Source organism: Puma concolor, chromosome B2 (assembly GCF_028749965.1).
Source record: "Puma concolor isolate L17-30 chromosome B2, mPumCon1.1.hap2, whole genome shotgun sequence".
NCBI lineage: Eukaryota > Metazoa > Chordata > Mammalia > Carnivora > Felidae > Puma > Puma concolor.
Window position 1 is genome coordinate 65,237,927 of NC_141671.1, and position 18,027 is coordinate 65,255,953.

The 18,027-nt window shown below is 42.7% G+C and overlaps 1 protein-coding gene across 1 annotated transcript in view; it reads right to left on the reverse strand.

The window, feature by feature from the left end:
- The window catches only part of B3GAT2 (beta-1,3-glucuronyltransferase 2), a 96,193-nt gene that overhangs the window by 13,357 nt on the left and 64,809 nt on the right, over nt 1-18,027 (reverse strand). The window contains exon 2 of the mRNA XM_025925755.2: nt 17,476-17,620. Within this exon, the coding sequence (XP_025781540.1) occupies nt 17,476-17,620 (145 nt within the window). The remainder of the gene's footprint in view (nt 1-17,475; nt 17,621-18,027) is intronic.

Genomic DNA, 18,027 nt, shown 5'->3' on the forward strand with positions numbered 1-18,027 from the left:
AATGGGATTTTCTAAAGACCTGTTAGGTCAAATAATGGAAATTCTCTTAGAATGAAGCTTTGAATAAGTTCCAACCCTGTTCTTCCCTCCCAGTGACTGCTAGGATAAGTAGCTGTTGATTTTCAGCCTGACTCCAAGGCCACCGTGGAACTAGGGAGAAAGGGACAGGAATAGGGCAAGGTGACACAATGTAATACTGTTATTACCAACATTTAACCATTTTTCTTGAACAAATACTCCTCAGAGTGATGCACACTTTGGGTTAACTTCCACAGTTGTGAGAAAGTTGATTTTGATAATCACTGTTTTTATAGAAGATAATATTCAGAGGTCCTTACTCTGTCATTACCAATGATGTTCCTGCCTTTCTCTTTTTCAAACTCCCGATCCCACTGTGACCATTTCAGGAGAATAAGTTAGGAAGCAGCAGCCACAGTAATGTAGGGCATGAAGGTTAAAAATGGAAAACTGCTGAGGAATCAAAAAATGCCTTGAGACAAATGAGAATGGAAATACAACATACCAGAACTTATGAGATACAGCAAAAGCAGTTCTAAGGGGAAGGTTCTTAGTGATAAATGCCTACACAAAAAACAAAGATCTCAAAAAACCTTTTTTCCTTAAAGAACTAGAAAAAGAAAAAAAAATCACCAAAAGTTAGAAGAAGTAAGTAAATAGCAAAGATCAGAACAGAAATAAATGAAATAGAGACTAAAAAGTTAATAGAAATGATAAATGAAACTAAGAGCTGGCTCTTTGAAAAGATAAACAAAACTGACAAACCTTCAGCTGGAATCACCAAGAAAGAGTGGGCTCAAATAAAATTATAAATAAAAGAGAAGGCTGTGGCTCAGTCAGTTATGTCGGACTGTCGCTCAGGTCATGATCTTACAGTTTGTGAGTTCAAGCCCTGCACTGGACTCTGTTCTGACAGCTCAGAGCCTGGAGCCTGCTTCAGATTCTGTGTCTTCCTCTCTCTCTGCCCCTCCCCCACCCACACTCTGTCTCTCTCAAAAATTCAACATGTTAAAAAAATTATTTTTAATAAAAGGCATTACTATTAACAAGACAGAAATGGAAAGGATAAGAAACTACTATGAACAAATACAGACTAACAAATTGGACAACCCAGAAAAAATGGATATTCTCCAGAAACATACAACCTACCAAGAATCATAAAGAAATAGAAAATCTGAATAGACCAATGACTAGTAAGGAGACTGGATCAGTAATCAAAAAACTCTCAACCAAATAGAAGACCAGATGGCTTCAATGATGAATTTTACCAAACATTCAAATGCTTCCAAACATTTTATGAGGCCAGCAATACCTTAATTCCATAACCTGACAAGGTTACCACAAGAAAATTATAGGTATCTTTGATGAACATAGATGCAAAAATCCTCAACAAAATGTTAGCTAACTGAATTCAATAATAAAAAAGAATCAAGTGATCAAATGGGATTTACTCCAGGGACGCAAGGATGATTCAATATCTGCAAATCTATCAGCGTGATCTACCAGACTAACAAAATGAAGGATGAAAATTATATGATCATCTCAATAGACACAGAAAAAGCATTTGACAAAATTCAATATCCTCTTGTGATAAAAACTCTCAACAAAGTGCATACAGATGAAATGTACCCCAACATAATAAAGGCCAGATAGGACAAGCCCACAGCTGACATCATACTTAATAGTGAAGAGCTGGAAGTTTTCTCCCTAAGGTCAGGAACAAGACAAGGATGCCCACTCTCACCATTTTTATTCAATATAGTACCGGAAGTTCTAGCCACAGTGATCAGACAAGAAATAAAAGTCATTGAAATTGGAAAAGAAGAAGTAAAACTACCAATATTTGCAGATGACATGATACCAAATATAGAAAAATGTTAAGACTCCACCAAAAACTGTTAGAATAAGTGAGTTCAGTAAATCGCAGGATACAAAATCAATATACAAAAATTTTCTCATTTCTATACACTAGCAATGAACCATCAGACAGAGAACTTAAGAAAACAATCTCATTTACAATTGCATCAGAAAGAATAAAATGCCTGGGAGAAATTTAACCAAGGAGGTAAAAGACTGACATGATGATACAAACTGAAAACACAAATAAATGGGAAATTATTCCATACTAGGGATTGGAAGAATATTGTCAAAATCTCCAAACTACCCAAAGCAATCCAGAATCAATGCAATCCCTATCAAAATTCCAGTGACATTTTTCACAGAAAAGAAACAACTCTAAAATTTGTGTGGAACCACAAAAGACCCTGAATAGGGGGTGCCTGGGTGGCTCAGTCAGTTAAGCGTCTGACTTCGGCTCAGGTCATGATCTCGTGTTCCGTGAGTTCAAGCCCCGCGTCAGGCTCTGTGCTGACAGCTCAGAGCCTGGAGCCTGTTTCAGATTCTGTGTCTCCCTCTCTCTGACCCTCCCCCATTCATGCTCTGTCTCTCTCTGTCTCAAAAATAAACGTTAAAAAAAAAATTAAAAAAAAAAAAAGACCCTGAATAGGCAAAGCAACTTTGAGAAAGAAGAGTAAAGCTGGAGGCATCATGTTCTGTGATTTCAATCCACGTTACAAAGCTGTAGTAATCAAAACAATAAGGTATTTGCATGAAACAGATACATAGATAAATGAAACAGAATAAATAGCCCAGAAACAAACCCGTGCATTTAGGGTCAGTTAATTTAAGACAAAGGACCAAGAATATATACAATGAGGAAAGCACAGACTCTTAAATGGTCTTGGGAAAACTGAACAGCCACATGCAAAAGAATGACACTCAACCACTATCTTACACCATACACAAAAATCCACTCCAAATGGATTAAAGACTTGAATATAAGATCTGAATCCATAAAACTCCTAGACAAAAATATATGTGGTAAGCTCCTTGACAGCAATCTTGGTGATGACTTTTTGGATCTAATACCAAAAGTAAAGGCAACAAAAGCAAAAATAAACAAGTGGGACTATATCGAAATAAAAGGCTTCAGCCCAGTAGAGGAAACCATTAGCATGATAAAAAGGTGACCTACCCAAATGGGAGAAAATATTTGCAAATCACGTATGTACAGGGGCAAATGTCCCAAAATATATAAAGAACTCATATAACTCAACAGCAAAAACAACAATCTGATTAAAAAATGAGCAGAGGACCTGAATACACATTTTTCTAAAGAAGATAAACAACAGCCAACAGACACATGAAAAGATATTCATCACTCATCATCAGGGAAATACAAATCAAAACCACAATGAGGTATCACCTATGTTAGAATGGCTCATATCAAAAAGACAAGTAATGACAAGTTTTGGCAAGAACATGGAGAAAAGGGGACCCATGCACACTGTTGGCAGGAGTGTAAATTGGTACAGCCACTATGAAAAACAACATGGAAGCTCCTCAAAAAATTAAAAATACCATATGATCCAGCAATACCATTTCTGGGTATTTAAAAAGAAAATGAGGGGCGCCTGGGTGGCTCAGTCGGTTAAGCATCCGACTTCGGCTCAGGTCATGATCTCGTGGTCCGTGAGTTCGAGCCCCACATCGGGCTCTGTGCTGACTGCTCAGAGCCTGGAGCCTGTTTCAGATCCTGTGTCTCCCTCTCTCTCTGACCCTCCCCTGTTCATGCTCTGTCTCTCTCTGTCTCAAAATAAATAAACGTTAAAAAAAAAATTTGTTTTAAAGAAAATGAAAAACTAACTCAAAAAAGATATATGTACCCCCCACTGTGTTCATTGTAGTATTATGTACAACAGCCAAGGCATGGAGGCAACCTAAGTGTCCACTGATAGATGGATGAGAAGATGTGTTACGCATATACACAACATAATATTATTCGGCCATAAAAAAGAAAGAAATCTTGCCTTTTGTGACAACATGGATGAATCTTTTTTAATTTTTTTTTAATGTTTATTTATTTTTGAGAGAGACAGAGACAGAATGTGAGTGGATTAGGGGCAGAGTGAGAGGGAGACACAGAATCCAAAGCAGGCTCCAGGCTCCGAGCAGTCAGCACAGAGCCCAACATGGGGCTCAAACTCACGAGCTGTGAGATCATGATCTGAGCAGAAGTCGGACGCTCAACCGACTGAGCCACCCAGGCGCCCCAACATGGATGCATCTTGAATGCACTAGGCTAAATGCAGTAAGTCAGAGAAAGACAAATGCCAAACGATTTCACTTATATGCAAAATCTAAAAAAGAAAATCAAACTCACAGATACAGGGAACAGACTGATGCTTGCCAGAAGTAGGGGGGTGGAGGGTGGTCAAAAGTACCAACTCTCAGTTACAAAATAAATAATTCCTGGGTGTGTAAAGTATAGCCTGATGACTACAGTTAATACTATATTTTATATTTGAAAGTTAAGAGAGTTCTCATCGCAAGAAAAGCATTTTTAACTATATGTGGTGATGGATGTTAACTAGAGTTCCTGTGGTGATCATTTTGCAATATATAAAATATCAAATCATGTTGTACACCTAAAACTAGTGTGGTATATGACAAGTATGTATCAATTTAAAAAATGGAAAACTGCTGAGTGATTTTTCATAATCTTGTACCTTCTAGCCTTGGCATCTGTGAACTATCCAACTGAAAAACAGATGTGTTAATAGTAGTGTTTGAGGAATCATTTTCATTACGCTTAAATTACTTAAATCAGATATAGAAAGCAGAAAATAGGGCTGTATAAAAGGAATGTTGTCTTTCCTCCTTGACTATCATCTCTAAATTGCCACTATATCATGTCAGTCTTTAAGCAGAGATTTTCAAGGTCCTAAGACTGAATACTCGAGTGATATGTGTGCTTCCAAGGGGCAGACAGAGCTACAACTTTCCACATTTACTTCCAATTATACCTTACAATGATTTTCTTCTAGTGCAGGAAAGAAACGAAAAAGCATGGCCTGGCTGTAAATGGATCTGTTAATCTGCTTCAGAATACTGACTGACACTTTGTTTGCTTCAGGGTAAACCCCTCCCCGCTTTTTGTTGTTGTTGTTGTTTAATTTTTAAAACTCCTCAAAAGCCAGTCACTGTTCTTGTGGAAAAAAATAAAACACTCTTCATTTGTAAGCCGTATTCTTTACTTAATCTATAAACAATTCATTTAAATCTTTACTCTGAAAACAAACCATCACAGAAACCTAAATCTTCTAAGGAAACCGTCAGGATGCTGAATCAGGACGAAAAGAGTGAAAGATAAGTTAACAAGGCTTAATTAACTGGACACTAAAAATATCCACGACGGAGATTTTCGTAAGCTGGTGGCAGAGAAGTATGGCACGCTTCATACTGAGGTTCAGAAGATAAAGTGGTTCTATTGGCTCAACAGCCAAAAAGACTGTGATGGGAAGTGAAGTGCTGTATGTACTGAGAATGGCAGACTCAGAAGGGTTGACAATGTCTAAGTAAGAATCATGGTCTCATGCTTTATTCTAGCTATGACGTCTTCCGCTTCCCATTATTCATGAGCACTACTGCATGTGTCACTAAGTCACGCTACAACCCAGGAAATACAGCAAAACTGGAGAAGGGATCTGTGTTCCTATTTCTGAAACCCCAGCACTTACAAGTAAATCATTTTTTAAAACGTTTATTTATTGGGGCACCTGGGTGGCTTAGTTGGTTAAGCGTTGACTTTGGCTCAGGTCATGATCTCACACTTGGTGAGATCGAGCCCTGCGTTGGGCTCTGTGCTGACAGCTTGGAGCCTGGAGCTGGCTTTGGATTCTGTGTGTGTGTCTCTCTCTCTCTGCCCCTCCCCTGCTCAAAAATTTTTTAAATAAAAAAATAAAAATAAAAAGTGTATTTATTTATTTAGAGAGAGAGAGAAAGTGCAAGGGTGGGAGGGGCAGAGAGAGAGGCAGAGAGAGAGAGAGAATCCCAAGCAGGCTTCCACACTGTCAGTGCAGTGCCCTACGTGGGGCTTGGACCCAACAAACCGTGAGATCATGACCTGAGCTGAAACCAAGAGTCAGACGCTTAACGGACTGAGCCACCCAGGCATCCCTGCAAGTAAATCATGTTTAAAGTAACAGAAAATAACAAGTTGGCAAGGCCATGGAAAAACTGGAATTCTTGTGCACTGCTGGCGGGAATGTAAAATGATGCAACCGTTGTGGAAAGTATAGTGGTTCCTCAAAAAAAAAAAAAAAAAAAAAGTCAAACCTACAATTATATTATGGTCCAGCAATTCCACTTCTAGGCGTATACTAAAAAGAATTCAAAGCAGTGACTTCATTTGCGCAGTTATTTGTGCACTCACGTTCATAGCATTATGCATATGATCCAAGAGGTAGAAGCTCAAATGTCCATCAAAGGATGAATGGATAAAGAAAACATGGTCTCTATATGCAATGAAATAGTAGTCAGCTTTAAAAAGGCATGAAATTCTGACACATTCTATCACGTGGATGAACCATAAAGACATCATGCTAAGGGAAATAAAAAGGACTAATGTTACATAACTCCACTTACATAAGCTACCTGGAATAGTCCAATACATAGTGATAGAAAGTAGATGGTTGTTACCAGGAACTGGGCAGGGGTCAGGGGTGAGCAGGGAGTTAGTGTTCGATGGGTACAAAGTTGTAACTGTGATGATGAAAAAGTGATGGAGCTGGATAGTGGTGATCGCTGCACAACAGTGTGAATGTACCACTAAATACCACTGTATACTTAAAAATAGTTAAAATGGTAAATTTCATGTTATGTACATTCTACCACAATAAAAAAAAACAGATTAAACTTACATTCCAAGTGAAAACAGGCAGTCTTTTATATTGGTGGTGATGCTTTTTAGTTGTTATAATTGTATTGTTTTTCAAGTTTATTTATTTTGAGACAGAGACAGCACGAATGGGGGAGGGGCACGAAGCAAGGGCGAGAGAGAGAATTCTGAGAAGGCTTTGTGCTGCCAGTGCAGAGCCCGATGCAGAGCTCGAACTCACGAAGCCCTGAGATCACGACCTGACCCAAAACCAAGAGTCAACTAAGCCACCCATGTGCCCCTCAGCTGTTATAATTTTAAAATCTCCTCCCCTATGCTCAAATTCTCTTCTTGCTTGACCAATAGAAGTGCTTTCTATGGAAATAATTTTACTGAACATTCTCACACTTTTTCAGTATGGGGCTAGCCCACATCCAACCTCCAGACTAGATCGATGGGTGGCATAGCAGGGGCCATGGCTACTAAAAGACTATTGTGAGTTACAGGAAGAAACAGGAAAGTAGCTTCTGACCACCCACACCAGCTGTTCTTCTAGCTGCACTTTATAATCACTTCAGACTTCAAAAAGTCACACGAGGTGCCACACCCACAGATTATGGTTTCATTGGTCAGGGACAAAGCCCATGTATGGACATCTTGTCAAAGCTCCCCAGGGAATTGTGATGTGTAGCCAGTAGGTTGAGACCTACCGAATTAGTCACTCCTTAGAAAGCTCTCCGGAGTACAGTTCAACAACCCCTTTTTAAAAATCTCACCGTTAAGAAATAATGGGAATTAGGGCTCAGAGGAATAAGAAACTGTTCAACTTTTACTTTTGATAATCCTTAAACTAGAAAAAAAGACAAGTTAAAATTCATGAATTCAGCAAACATTTATTCAAGCTACTGCTGTCAGGATGGTGCCCCACCTGCAGGTGCTGGCAGAAGAGAGGAACCCTGTCCCAGCAGAGCTCATGGCCAGCAGGGGAAGCCAGGACAGGCAGGACACTGACAGTAGCACCACCTTGAGGACAATTGCATAAAGGGAACATGTGGGAACAGCATGTATGCTGGATGGAAAAGTGGGAAGAACGTCCTAGAGAAAGCTATCCATCTATCATTAATGAGTCTGGAGAGGTGACTAGAAATTAGCGAGGCAATCCCTTGGAAGATAAAGTGACATTCCCTCTTCTGGAGGCAGTGTGTGCCACTCTCGATTATGCCAGGCCCGTGAGCATGTGGCAATGCCTGGTTGACCCTGGGGGTTGGCCGTGGTCAAGGGATCTGAAATGAGGGGGACTGAAGTGCAGCACGTCTGGGTTGGGTCATATGGCTGCTCAAGGGGCCCGGGAAGAAAGCCAGTTAAGGCCAGTTTCTCAAGTCACTGGAGAGACCTGTATGCGACTCACAACAACCAACCACGTGCCAAGGAAAGCTGGCATGCATGTCAGCCCCAGGTTAGCCATGCAGAGCAACAATCCTTAATGCTTATTTATAGTAATAAACTGTCTGCCTCTTAACAAGTTCCAAATGAAAATTCTATCTATAGGTGTTCTCTCTCCCACAAGCTCTTAGGAAAGTCAAGGTGGTGAAAAAGGGCATTTCTCCCTCCTTGTGACCTGATTAGAAAGTGTGAGAATCATTCTCTGAAATCCTCCCCATGTGCCATCAGTAATTATGAAATGATTTTTCATCTGGGAAATTATGAAAATGAGCATATATCTACTTCTCAACAACCTTTTTAAAAAAGTTTGTTTTGAGACAGTGAGTGAGCATGAGCAGGGGGGCGGGGGGGCGGGGGGGCGGCAGAGAGGATCCCAAGCAGGCTCCGCACTCTTAGTACAAAGCCTGACACGCGGCTGGATCTCAAGAACCATGAGGTTGTGACCTGAGCCGAGATCAAGAGTCAGAAGCTTAACCGACTGAGCCACCCAGGTGACCCCCTTCTCAAAACTTTCTAATGATCTTTTGTTTTGTTTTGTTTTTCTCTTATTGATCAGTTTCTTTTTGGAATATTTCATCTAAATCAAGGGCCAGTGTTTATCTCCACATGCCATCGTGCACACCTAGTTAGTTCACTGAATGATAATGAGCACAGGTCCACCAGCCAAGAAAGAAATGAAACCCATCATGAGCCCAAGCAAAGAGTTTGCATGTTCTTAAGTATTACCTTCAAGAATGATCTGAAATAGCTATATGCAGTGAAAATTCAAACTTTCACAGAACAGCAGGAACTTCTGCAGTTATCTGTTCTCATCTCAACTTCACCATAACCCAGAAGGCAGGTGGTCTGATCCCTAATCTATAGGTGGGGAAACTGAGCTAGCACAGCCTGCTGTGTGCAGTGGAGCCTGGGCAGCAGCGACGCCCCTCCCCCACAGCTGCCTGCAGAGATGTAGCCACTACCATATTCAGCCACACACAGCACTGAGTTGAGTCCCCTGGACAAACGCATGAGCTGAACTCTGAACTCTGATGACACAGGAACACATAGACCAATCTTGCTTCCTGATGAAGAGACGGATCATTCAAGTGTCTACAGTGTTGTACCAAGTGCTTTGCATTGAATATCCTATTCTGTGAGGAAGTCCATTCTGCTGTTCTGCAGCTGAAGACAACAGAGGCTCAGAGAACAAGAAGTGGGTCACTGGGCTGTAAGCGGGTGAAATGGAATTCAAAGCCAAGTGGGAGCGCCTTCTCCAGAGACACACTAACCTGAGTTTGATCACTGTGCAACTTTGGATGTGTTACTTAGTATGTCCAGGCCTCAATTTCCTTATATTTAGAGGAGGATAATGATACAAGCACATCCCTTGCAGAACTGAGTGAAGGTTAAATAAGAATGCACACAGGGTGCCGAAGAATGCCTGATGCCTGGCAAATGCTCAGTAAACAATAATCATTAAGTCTTCTGGGTTTCCCAGATACAAGGGAAGCTTCTGATTTTCAAAATTCTTAGTTCTGAATGAAAACTTTACTTACTGAAATTCTGCAGGACACCACTCCACTTCCCCCAAGCCCCACTAGAACCTGGCTGCCCCAACATCAGGTACCCTAGAGAAAGACCCTGCTTATGAGCACACAGATGCACAGGTGCTCCTTACCCACACACCCACCTTAACCCAACACAGACATAGTACATGGACACAGAACCAAACATGTTGTTGGGGCCATTAAAAGTCTCTAGAATGCACCTCGTTCTGGAAATAGCTAAGAAATGGGCAACAGGCGACCTTTTACCCTCACACTTTACCACCATCCCTGTAGTGTTGTAAGTTCTCAGGACAGAATGACAGTGCCCCTGCAGCTGCAATTCTGTCCCAGAGAGCCCTCACACCACTCTAGTGACAGTCACACTGCAACAACCTAAGGACAAGGTCCCAAGTCCCCAAATCCTGCACTGAAAGGCGCCGTATTGTCACTCTACTGAGAACACTAACTTTATCTCCCTTATACAAAACAGTCATGCATTGAAAACAGCACACTTAATTTACAAATGGCTTCAAAGTGGCAACAAGGTTATTGCCTCCCTTTTCTTGCATTATTTATATTTATGAAGCTAAGTCAAATGTTGCCAATTTTGGCTATGCTCATTCGGCTTTGATGATGATTACCTGATCCCAACTAGGCTGAAGTTTACCACTACATTATCTACCAAGAAACGGTTTGCCAAGTGAATTGAACCAGGCAAAATTCCTTGTCAACAAACATCAAGAGAAAGAAAGCCCTGTACAACTGTTACTTCCCAAGAGCCCAACTCCAACCCTCTGTAAGGACAGCACATACACAATGAATCCAGGGCCTGAAAACTTGGCAAAGAATAGGATTTTCTTTTTCCCTAATGCGCAGATTCCTATTTTTATTATTATTTTCCTAGTTTTTAAAACTGGTATTCTGGTTAACAGAATGTTCTAATTACCTGAAATCACCATATATCTCTGCATATATGTTACAACTCAAAGCAAATTACAAATTACACCAATTAAAATCAAAATTAAATTTAATATATCCATTATCACCATACCATACAACAGTGTTAAAAATACCTAAAATTCTGCTAATTCATGGGCAGAATCTGAAATGGCTTGTTAAAATTTCATAAATATCTGGGGCACCTGGGTAGCTCAGTCGGTTAAGCATCTGACTTCAGCTCAGGTCATGATCTCATGGTTCATGAGTTTGAGCCCCACAATGGGCTCTGTGCTGAAAGTTCAGAGCCTGGAGCCTGCTTTGGATTCTGTGTCTCTCTCTTTCTCTGGCCCTCCCCTGCTCGCACTCTGTCTCTCTCAAAAATCAATAAACATTAAAAAAAATTCATAAATAGCTAATATCTATTTATAAGGCCTTCTGTCACTCCCCAAACCCCTCCCTCAGACCCCATACCCTCACCTGGATGGCCACCCAACATTCATTCATTCTGCACCTGCCATCACATGGTTCTCAAGTCACACTCCCAATCCCATCAGCCCCTAACTCAAAAATTTCACAAATCCTCCAACATCCACAGAAATGAAGACAAATTTCTATTTCAGCAATCGATCCTCACAATCTGACCTGTTTGCCTCTCCCCTAAGAGCTACACACACCCAGGGGTTTGCTGTCCCCTAAACTTGCCCTGACCCAGGTGAGGCCTGCCTCGAAGACCCCTCTCAAGGGCTACCTCCTCCATGACCCTTGCCCAAAGTGCCCTCAATGGCAGTTCTCCTGTCTCTTAAAATGTAAACCTAAAACATTCCATTCACACCTCATTTTTGTATGTCATGATACAGTAAGTTACATATGTGTCATACTTATTCTCTCTGCTGATACAAAACTACTTGGGGGCAGGGGCCGTGTATCCCTTACAGGCTCCACACAGTCCCACATTGAATCAGTGTTTGCAGAGTTTAGTCCATGGTGTTCCTCCCGCACCATTAATATTTGGCAGACGGCCAGCCTCCAATAACCAGCCCCTCCACCTTCCTAGGTCTTGGTTTCCTTACTTACCTCACCTCCTTATTAGGAATTAGAGGTGATTCTGCCATGGTGAACTTGTCTATCTAAAGGTCCCAATCCCAACCATCCCCCCAACTTCCTCTCTTTTGGGAATTCAACACAGCTCTTTTCTCTCACAATTTCAACTTCTCTTCTTACATTAAAGGGAAACATAAAAGCAGTTCTCCTACCCCTTGAAACTGCTACCATCTCTCTTCCCTTCTCAATCCTGCCATATTTCTCGAAAGAGTTGTTTCTGGCCCTCTTCGTGCTGCTTACCACCCCTCCCCCCGCACCCACCATTCACCCTACTTCCCCTACAGGTCTCTTCTAAATCATGGATCAGATTTTCATTTTAAGAATGGCCCTTTACATCTCTAGAGACCTAGAAACTACTATATACTAGAAATGGTGATAAACCACAAAGGGACGGAGAAGCTAGGTGTCAACAGAAAAAGTATAAACACAGTGGGCCACATACAACCTCAATCCTTAGAATCAGAACTTGTCAAAACTCACACCACCTAGAGCCAGACCTCAGAAAGCCTCCCACCCATCCTGTTCCTTACACAGATCTGCTTGCAGGCCTCCCAGCTACTTCTTTCTATGACATCCTCTGTGATCACTCTCCTGCCCAAGTGCAACCTCCTTAATCCTTTCAGGGACTGAACTTCCTCCTCCTCTTTGTTCTACTGGACGTCTAACTTTCCTCAGGCAATTCTGACAAACCTTTACTCCTCTTGAATTCAGGCCACCTATTCTCCCATATATCCCCTGTTCCAGGGAACAGCCTACAAGGTCCTAATTGCTACCAACCATCTCCATGACACCATCTATGTGCTTCTGGCTCTCACATTCTCACAATCACCAAGCACCCTCCTCTTTCACATCCATGACACAAGGCATCCAACAATCAAATTCAGGACTCATCCACCTCTTCCCACTGGTGACTGCTGCCACTGGTCCACCTCCCCACCCTCAGGATGGGCCCTGCTCCCTTCCCTGGCCTCCACCCCCCTACAGCCACTTTATTTTTTTTTATTTTATTTTATTTTTTTTAATTTTTTTTTTTCAACGTTTATTTATTTTTGGGACAGAGAGAGACAGAGCATGAACGGGGGGGGGGGGGGGGGGGGCAGAGAGAGAGGGAGACACAGAATCGGAAACAGGCTCCAGGCTCTGAGCCATCAGCCCAGAGCCCGACGCGGGGCTCGAACTCACGGACCGCGAGATCGTGACCTGGCTGAAGTCGGACGCTTAACCGACTGCGCCACCCAGGCGCCCCCTTACAGCCACTTTAAATGACTGCTCCCTGGGATGTCACCCATGGGTGCTCATCTAATCCAGAACTTCAACACACCCATGTCCACAGGACTCCAGGCTAGGAAACTGACAGTCCTCCTAGACTTCTCATCCCTCTCTGTAATGCATATGGGAGAAGCTATTGTATCACTTCACAATCACATCTCGTTTTTAGGAGGCATGAAATCATCCACAGAGGAAACTGTAAGTGACCCTGAGACACCACCTAATGTACCCTTTGCTTTTGTAGATGAAAGCATTAGGAAAACAGAGATGTGGTACACACTCTTCTTTATGCTATGAAAGTTATCCTTTTTGAGCTTGTGGGATGATAGAAAAAAAAAAATCGATCTGGTCTTTGTGCCTAGTTCTCATCGTGCAGCTTATAAAAGCCTTAGCGTTTCCTGAGTGTTGGGAGTGACTTTGTTATGCTAATGAGGTGGCTGCTGTGGGTCCCTGGACAGCTCCGGAGTGGGGGCTGGTTACTGGAGAAACCCAATACACAATCAGAAGGTTGGAAAGTTGGGCCACACTGCCGACCTCTGGGGACAGAAGCTAGAGACGGAGTTCAATTGTGTGGTGGCCACTGATCCAATCAATCATGTCTACATAATGAAACTCCAACTAAATACTCTGAACACACAGGTTCAGTGGAGCTTCCCAAGCTGTGCACACATTCATGTGCTGGGAGGGGGATACATCCTGATTCCACAAGGAAAAGGCACAGAAACTCTACGTTCTCTGCCAGACTTCACCCCATGTGTCTCTTCATGTGGCTGGTCCTAATTTGTATCTTCTGTAATAAGACTGTGGTAGAAATAGAGCACGATCCTGAATTCTAGGAGCCCTTCTAGTAAATTGGCAAACCTGAGAGAAAAACAAATTTATAGTCAGTCAGGAGTGCAGTTGTCCTGGGGACCCCCAGAGTGTTGCTGGTTAAGTAAGGGCAACTGTGTGGGGTCGGAGCTAACTCTGGGTGGTGAGTGGTGAAGCTGAAAAACAGCGCACATGGCTGGATTTTTACCGGAATAGAGTCCCTACTGCATGCCAGGCACTCAACTGGGAACGGAATATACTCTCATCAAAGGAGCACAGTGCCCGCCTGCCACCTCTCAGAGTTAAGCATGAAGTGCATGCACACGTTGAGAATTCAAAACGAATCTCAGCCTTAAGTTCTGAATTTGAACAAGTCTACACCTCCTGGCAAGGCTCGAGATTACTTTAAGCTCAGTTCTTTCAGGCAATGGCTCTTATTGACACGTCCCTGGAAGTGGCCAATGTCGGTCTGTCACTTGAAAGTAACTCCCTGACTTCAAAAAAGAGCTAAAACCTCTGTGTGGGCTGCCTTGCCTTTCGTGTAAGAACCAGCCCGTGGTCAGATGCCCGAGGTGCAGGAGCTGAGCCCGAGGCTCAGACAAGCAGACATATTCTAGGTTTCACAGGCTTGGCAGAGCAACGTGGCCCCTAACCCACTGCAGAAGCCATCTGCGTGCGGCTTCCAGGGCAAGGACTGCCTCCAACATGCTGTTCCACCTTGTGGGTGGCTCTTCAACTTTTTTGTTTTTTGTTTTTCAGTAGCAATCATTACCAAGTTGTTTTTTTTTTTTTTTTTTTTAACTATTCCCCAGGGCAATAGAAATAATCTTTACTTCTCTATTAACATCGTACATGTAATTCCAAAACTACGTTTCCTCATCTGGGAGCAAAAATAGCAACTATGAAGTCCAAAACGGCAAAATAAAGACAGACACCGAATCTGTCTCCCTGAATGACATGAAAACTTACAGTTCCGATGTCTGATACTCAAATAAACTTCTCGTGGTGGGCAATGCTGTGACTTCCCAGAAATATAGGCAGGACAGACCCTGAGGGGCTTCTACAAATGTGCTCACCCCTCAAAGCAAGACAGTTGGGGAAATGTTCCCTGTTGGTTAAGTTTCAATTCTTAATCAGTTTGTGAAAATCCAGGAGGGACCCAGGCTCCAGCGCTGTCCTTTCCCTCAGCCACCACAGACCATTTTCTACAGGACTTCCCTGACCTTCTAGAGTGCAGCAGGAAACTGGGCTTCCTGCTTCTCTCTCCTTCTAGACTGTGAGCGCTTACAACTCAGAAATGAAGTGGGAAGCACCATTTGTACATGAAGGTCCAAAAGGTCTTTTCCCTCTTCCCACAGAGAGTACATGAATCTTAAGTGAAATGCAAACGAAGCTGTGAATTTTCAAGTTTTAAAATGAGAACTCCCTCCAAATCAGAATTATTATACTATCAACTAAATCACACTCCCTTAAGGCGTCCAAAAATACTAATAATTTACTGAAAACTAATTTGCAAAGCAAGTTCACGTATGAAGAAAATTTAGTGTGGCAAAAGTTGTTTTCTTCGAGACAGAAATCTTATTCCTATTTTGAAACAAGGATAATTAGGAAACATGCAAATCATTCATATTTTATGATACTTCTTATATGATGCTTTGAAAATATACTGAAATGCTTAGAAAAAGCCAAACATCAGTCATGTCATGGAGCAAAGTCTCCCAGAGCAGTGAAAAGGTATCAAATAGTTTGTCACAGGCCAGGCCTAATGTATAAATCCCATGCGCCTTTCTTGAATTTTAAATATATCTATTTGGATCCAAATTCTGAGGGGAATCAATGCAGATGTTCAGTGGGTCTACTGGATACTTGTTCATCTATGTAAAGTTCTTATAACAAAATCCAGGAAGACTTACCCAAGTTGCCCTCACCTTGAAGTTACCATGCAGGGTTATAAACAGAGATCTTGTGTGTTAGGGGACAGGTCTGCCCAGCCTGTGGTGAAGCAAGGCTCTGGGAAAAGTAAGGACCAAACACCTGTCAGCAGGCTGCTTTAGCAGCCATGAACCCTCACTTAGAATCCAGGGGCCCAGGCTTCTCTCTGAGCTCTTTGATGGAAGCCAGGAGAAGGAAGAGTACATTAACAAAGACCTCAGCGGTCATTCATGCTACATCTCATTCCACACGCAGGGAAACTAAGTCCCAGGGAAGCAAAAGACTTGAGCAGAAAACTTAGAGAACACTAGGCAAAGTTACACTTCTTATCAGCAAGAGACCAGATTCTCAGAAGACACATTATGGTCAGCCTTCTCTTTTCAGAGCCACGAACTCACACTTGCCTGAGGAAAGGCCTCTTTTGGGAATTCTCAGGACCTTCTAAATATGGCTGACCTACTCTCCATCTGTCTTCAGGAAAATGCTTTGGCTGAGAGGCCAGCTCAGCTCCCAGGCTGCAAGAACTGAAGACCAAAGGGCAAGGCCAGGGCTGGAGAGGGGAGCCCGGGACAGGGTGACGAGGGAAGGGTAAGAACTCCAAGCTGTCCTTGGGGTCTGAGACCATGGCACACATTTACACAAAACTGGCCCTCAGGAAATGTTTGTTAAATGCGGAGTAAAAATATCCTAGTTTGTCACCTCCCGTGACAAAGCTGCCACCGTGCCATACGCAAGAACTTTCCCCAATAACTCTTACTCCTGGTATCCTTCATGATCTTGCTCCCTCAATTTTATAGTGTCGTCAGAATAAAAATGATGAATCCAGTTCAGAACACAGCCCTCATCCCATCGGCATTGTGAGCGTGGAGGTCTCGACTGCATTTGGGAAATACACACAAAAGACCGGCTAAGCACAGGGGGACAGACAGACAGAGCTGTGTTCCAGAGCTGAAGATTGATGGGATTAATTTTGAAGCTTTTCTGCCTCCATCTTCTAGGTTAGATGTCAGTGATGAATCTTGCCTCTACGCCTCATGTTTTAAACTGCATCCTTCCAGTTACCAGAGGCATCATTTTATATAACCCACAGAAATTGAGTCACTTTATGGTAACATAGCACTTTAGGACTTGTCGACTACTACAGGTCTTAATTCAGTTGGCCGGTCAGAGAATAAAACTTTAAAAGACAGTTATGCTCAGTTAATAAGTGTTTGAAAAGCCAGCAATCCAATTTTATGTTCCAGCTATTAAATGTATCAGTAACTACCAAATTTATCAATAAGCATGACAAGGATTAGCTTGTGAATTTCACATCACTGTTACATTTATCAGTAAGCACATGAGGTACTGACACTAACTGGCATTAGTTAGCACTGAAAGGTACAGGTAGTGGCCCAGCCTAGGTCTCACCACTGACCTGACACCCAGCCCAGCAAAGGCACAAACATTTGTTGGACGAAGGGACAGCTGCACAGCTGACAAAAATGGGACAGAATGAGCATTTTCCAATTGCCCACAAAACCCATTTCTGCTTCAATTAATCAAAACGCCTGTCTTGAAAGTTTACTCAGATAGTTCATCTGCTGAATAGAATACGATCTGGGGTTTTAACCGAAGTGGTCTTTCAAAGCTTCCTTCCTCCAGGACACGGTTATAAACAGCGGCACCGGCAAGAATGATCAGGGAGGAGCAAGCGTCACCATCCACACTCCTCACCTGCCATGTCGATGGCAAAAGGCCTGTCTGCTCTCCAGCCGGTGTACCAACCAACGACTTTGCCGTTTTCCACCAACGGACGTTCATAGCGTCGCCCGCCAACCAGGCCCACTGGCCAGACAGAGACCTTGCGTGTAGTTCGCATCTATAAGAAGGGGAAAGAGATGTGGTTTAAGTTTCCTTAGGGAAAATAACTCGAAGGGAGGAAAGAAATGTGAGCCACGCAGGAGAATAGGGGTGGGGAGGCAGAGACTGGAGACTCAAAAGTTGAAGGTTTCCGGACAGAACCCTGCTGCTGGCAGACTGCTGCCCAGTTGGCTGCTGCTGAGCTGCTTGGCACCATCGGCCGTCCTCGGTCACAAACTCAGCTGGCGGCTCAAGGCTTAAGAGAAACAAAGTGGGTGTCAATATCTGAACGGCACTTTTTTGAAGCTAAGCTATACCATCAAAAGTATTTTCTATTGGTTTCAAGGTTGGATCTGCATACCTTGCGTCTTCCGAACTGAGGGTGACTTCCCTTTAGGAAACTCAGTAGCAGCAAAAATTTCACTC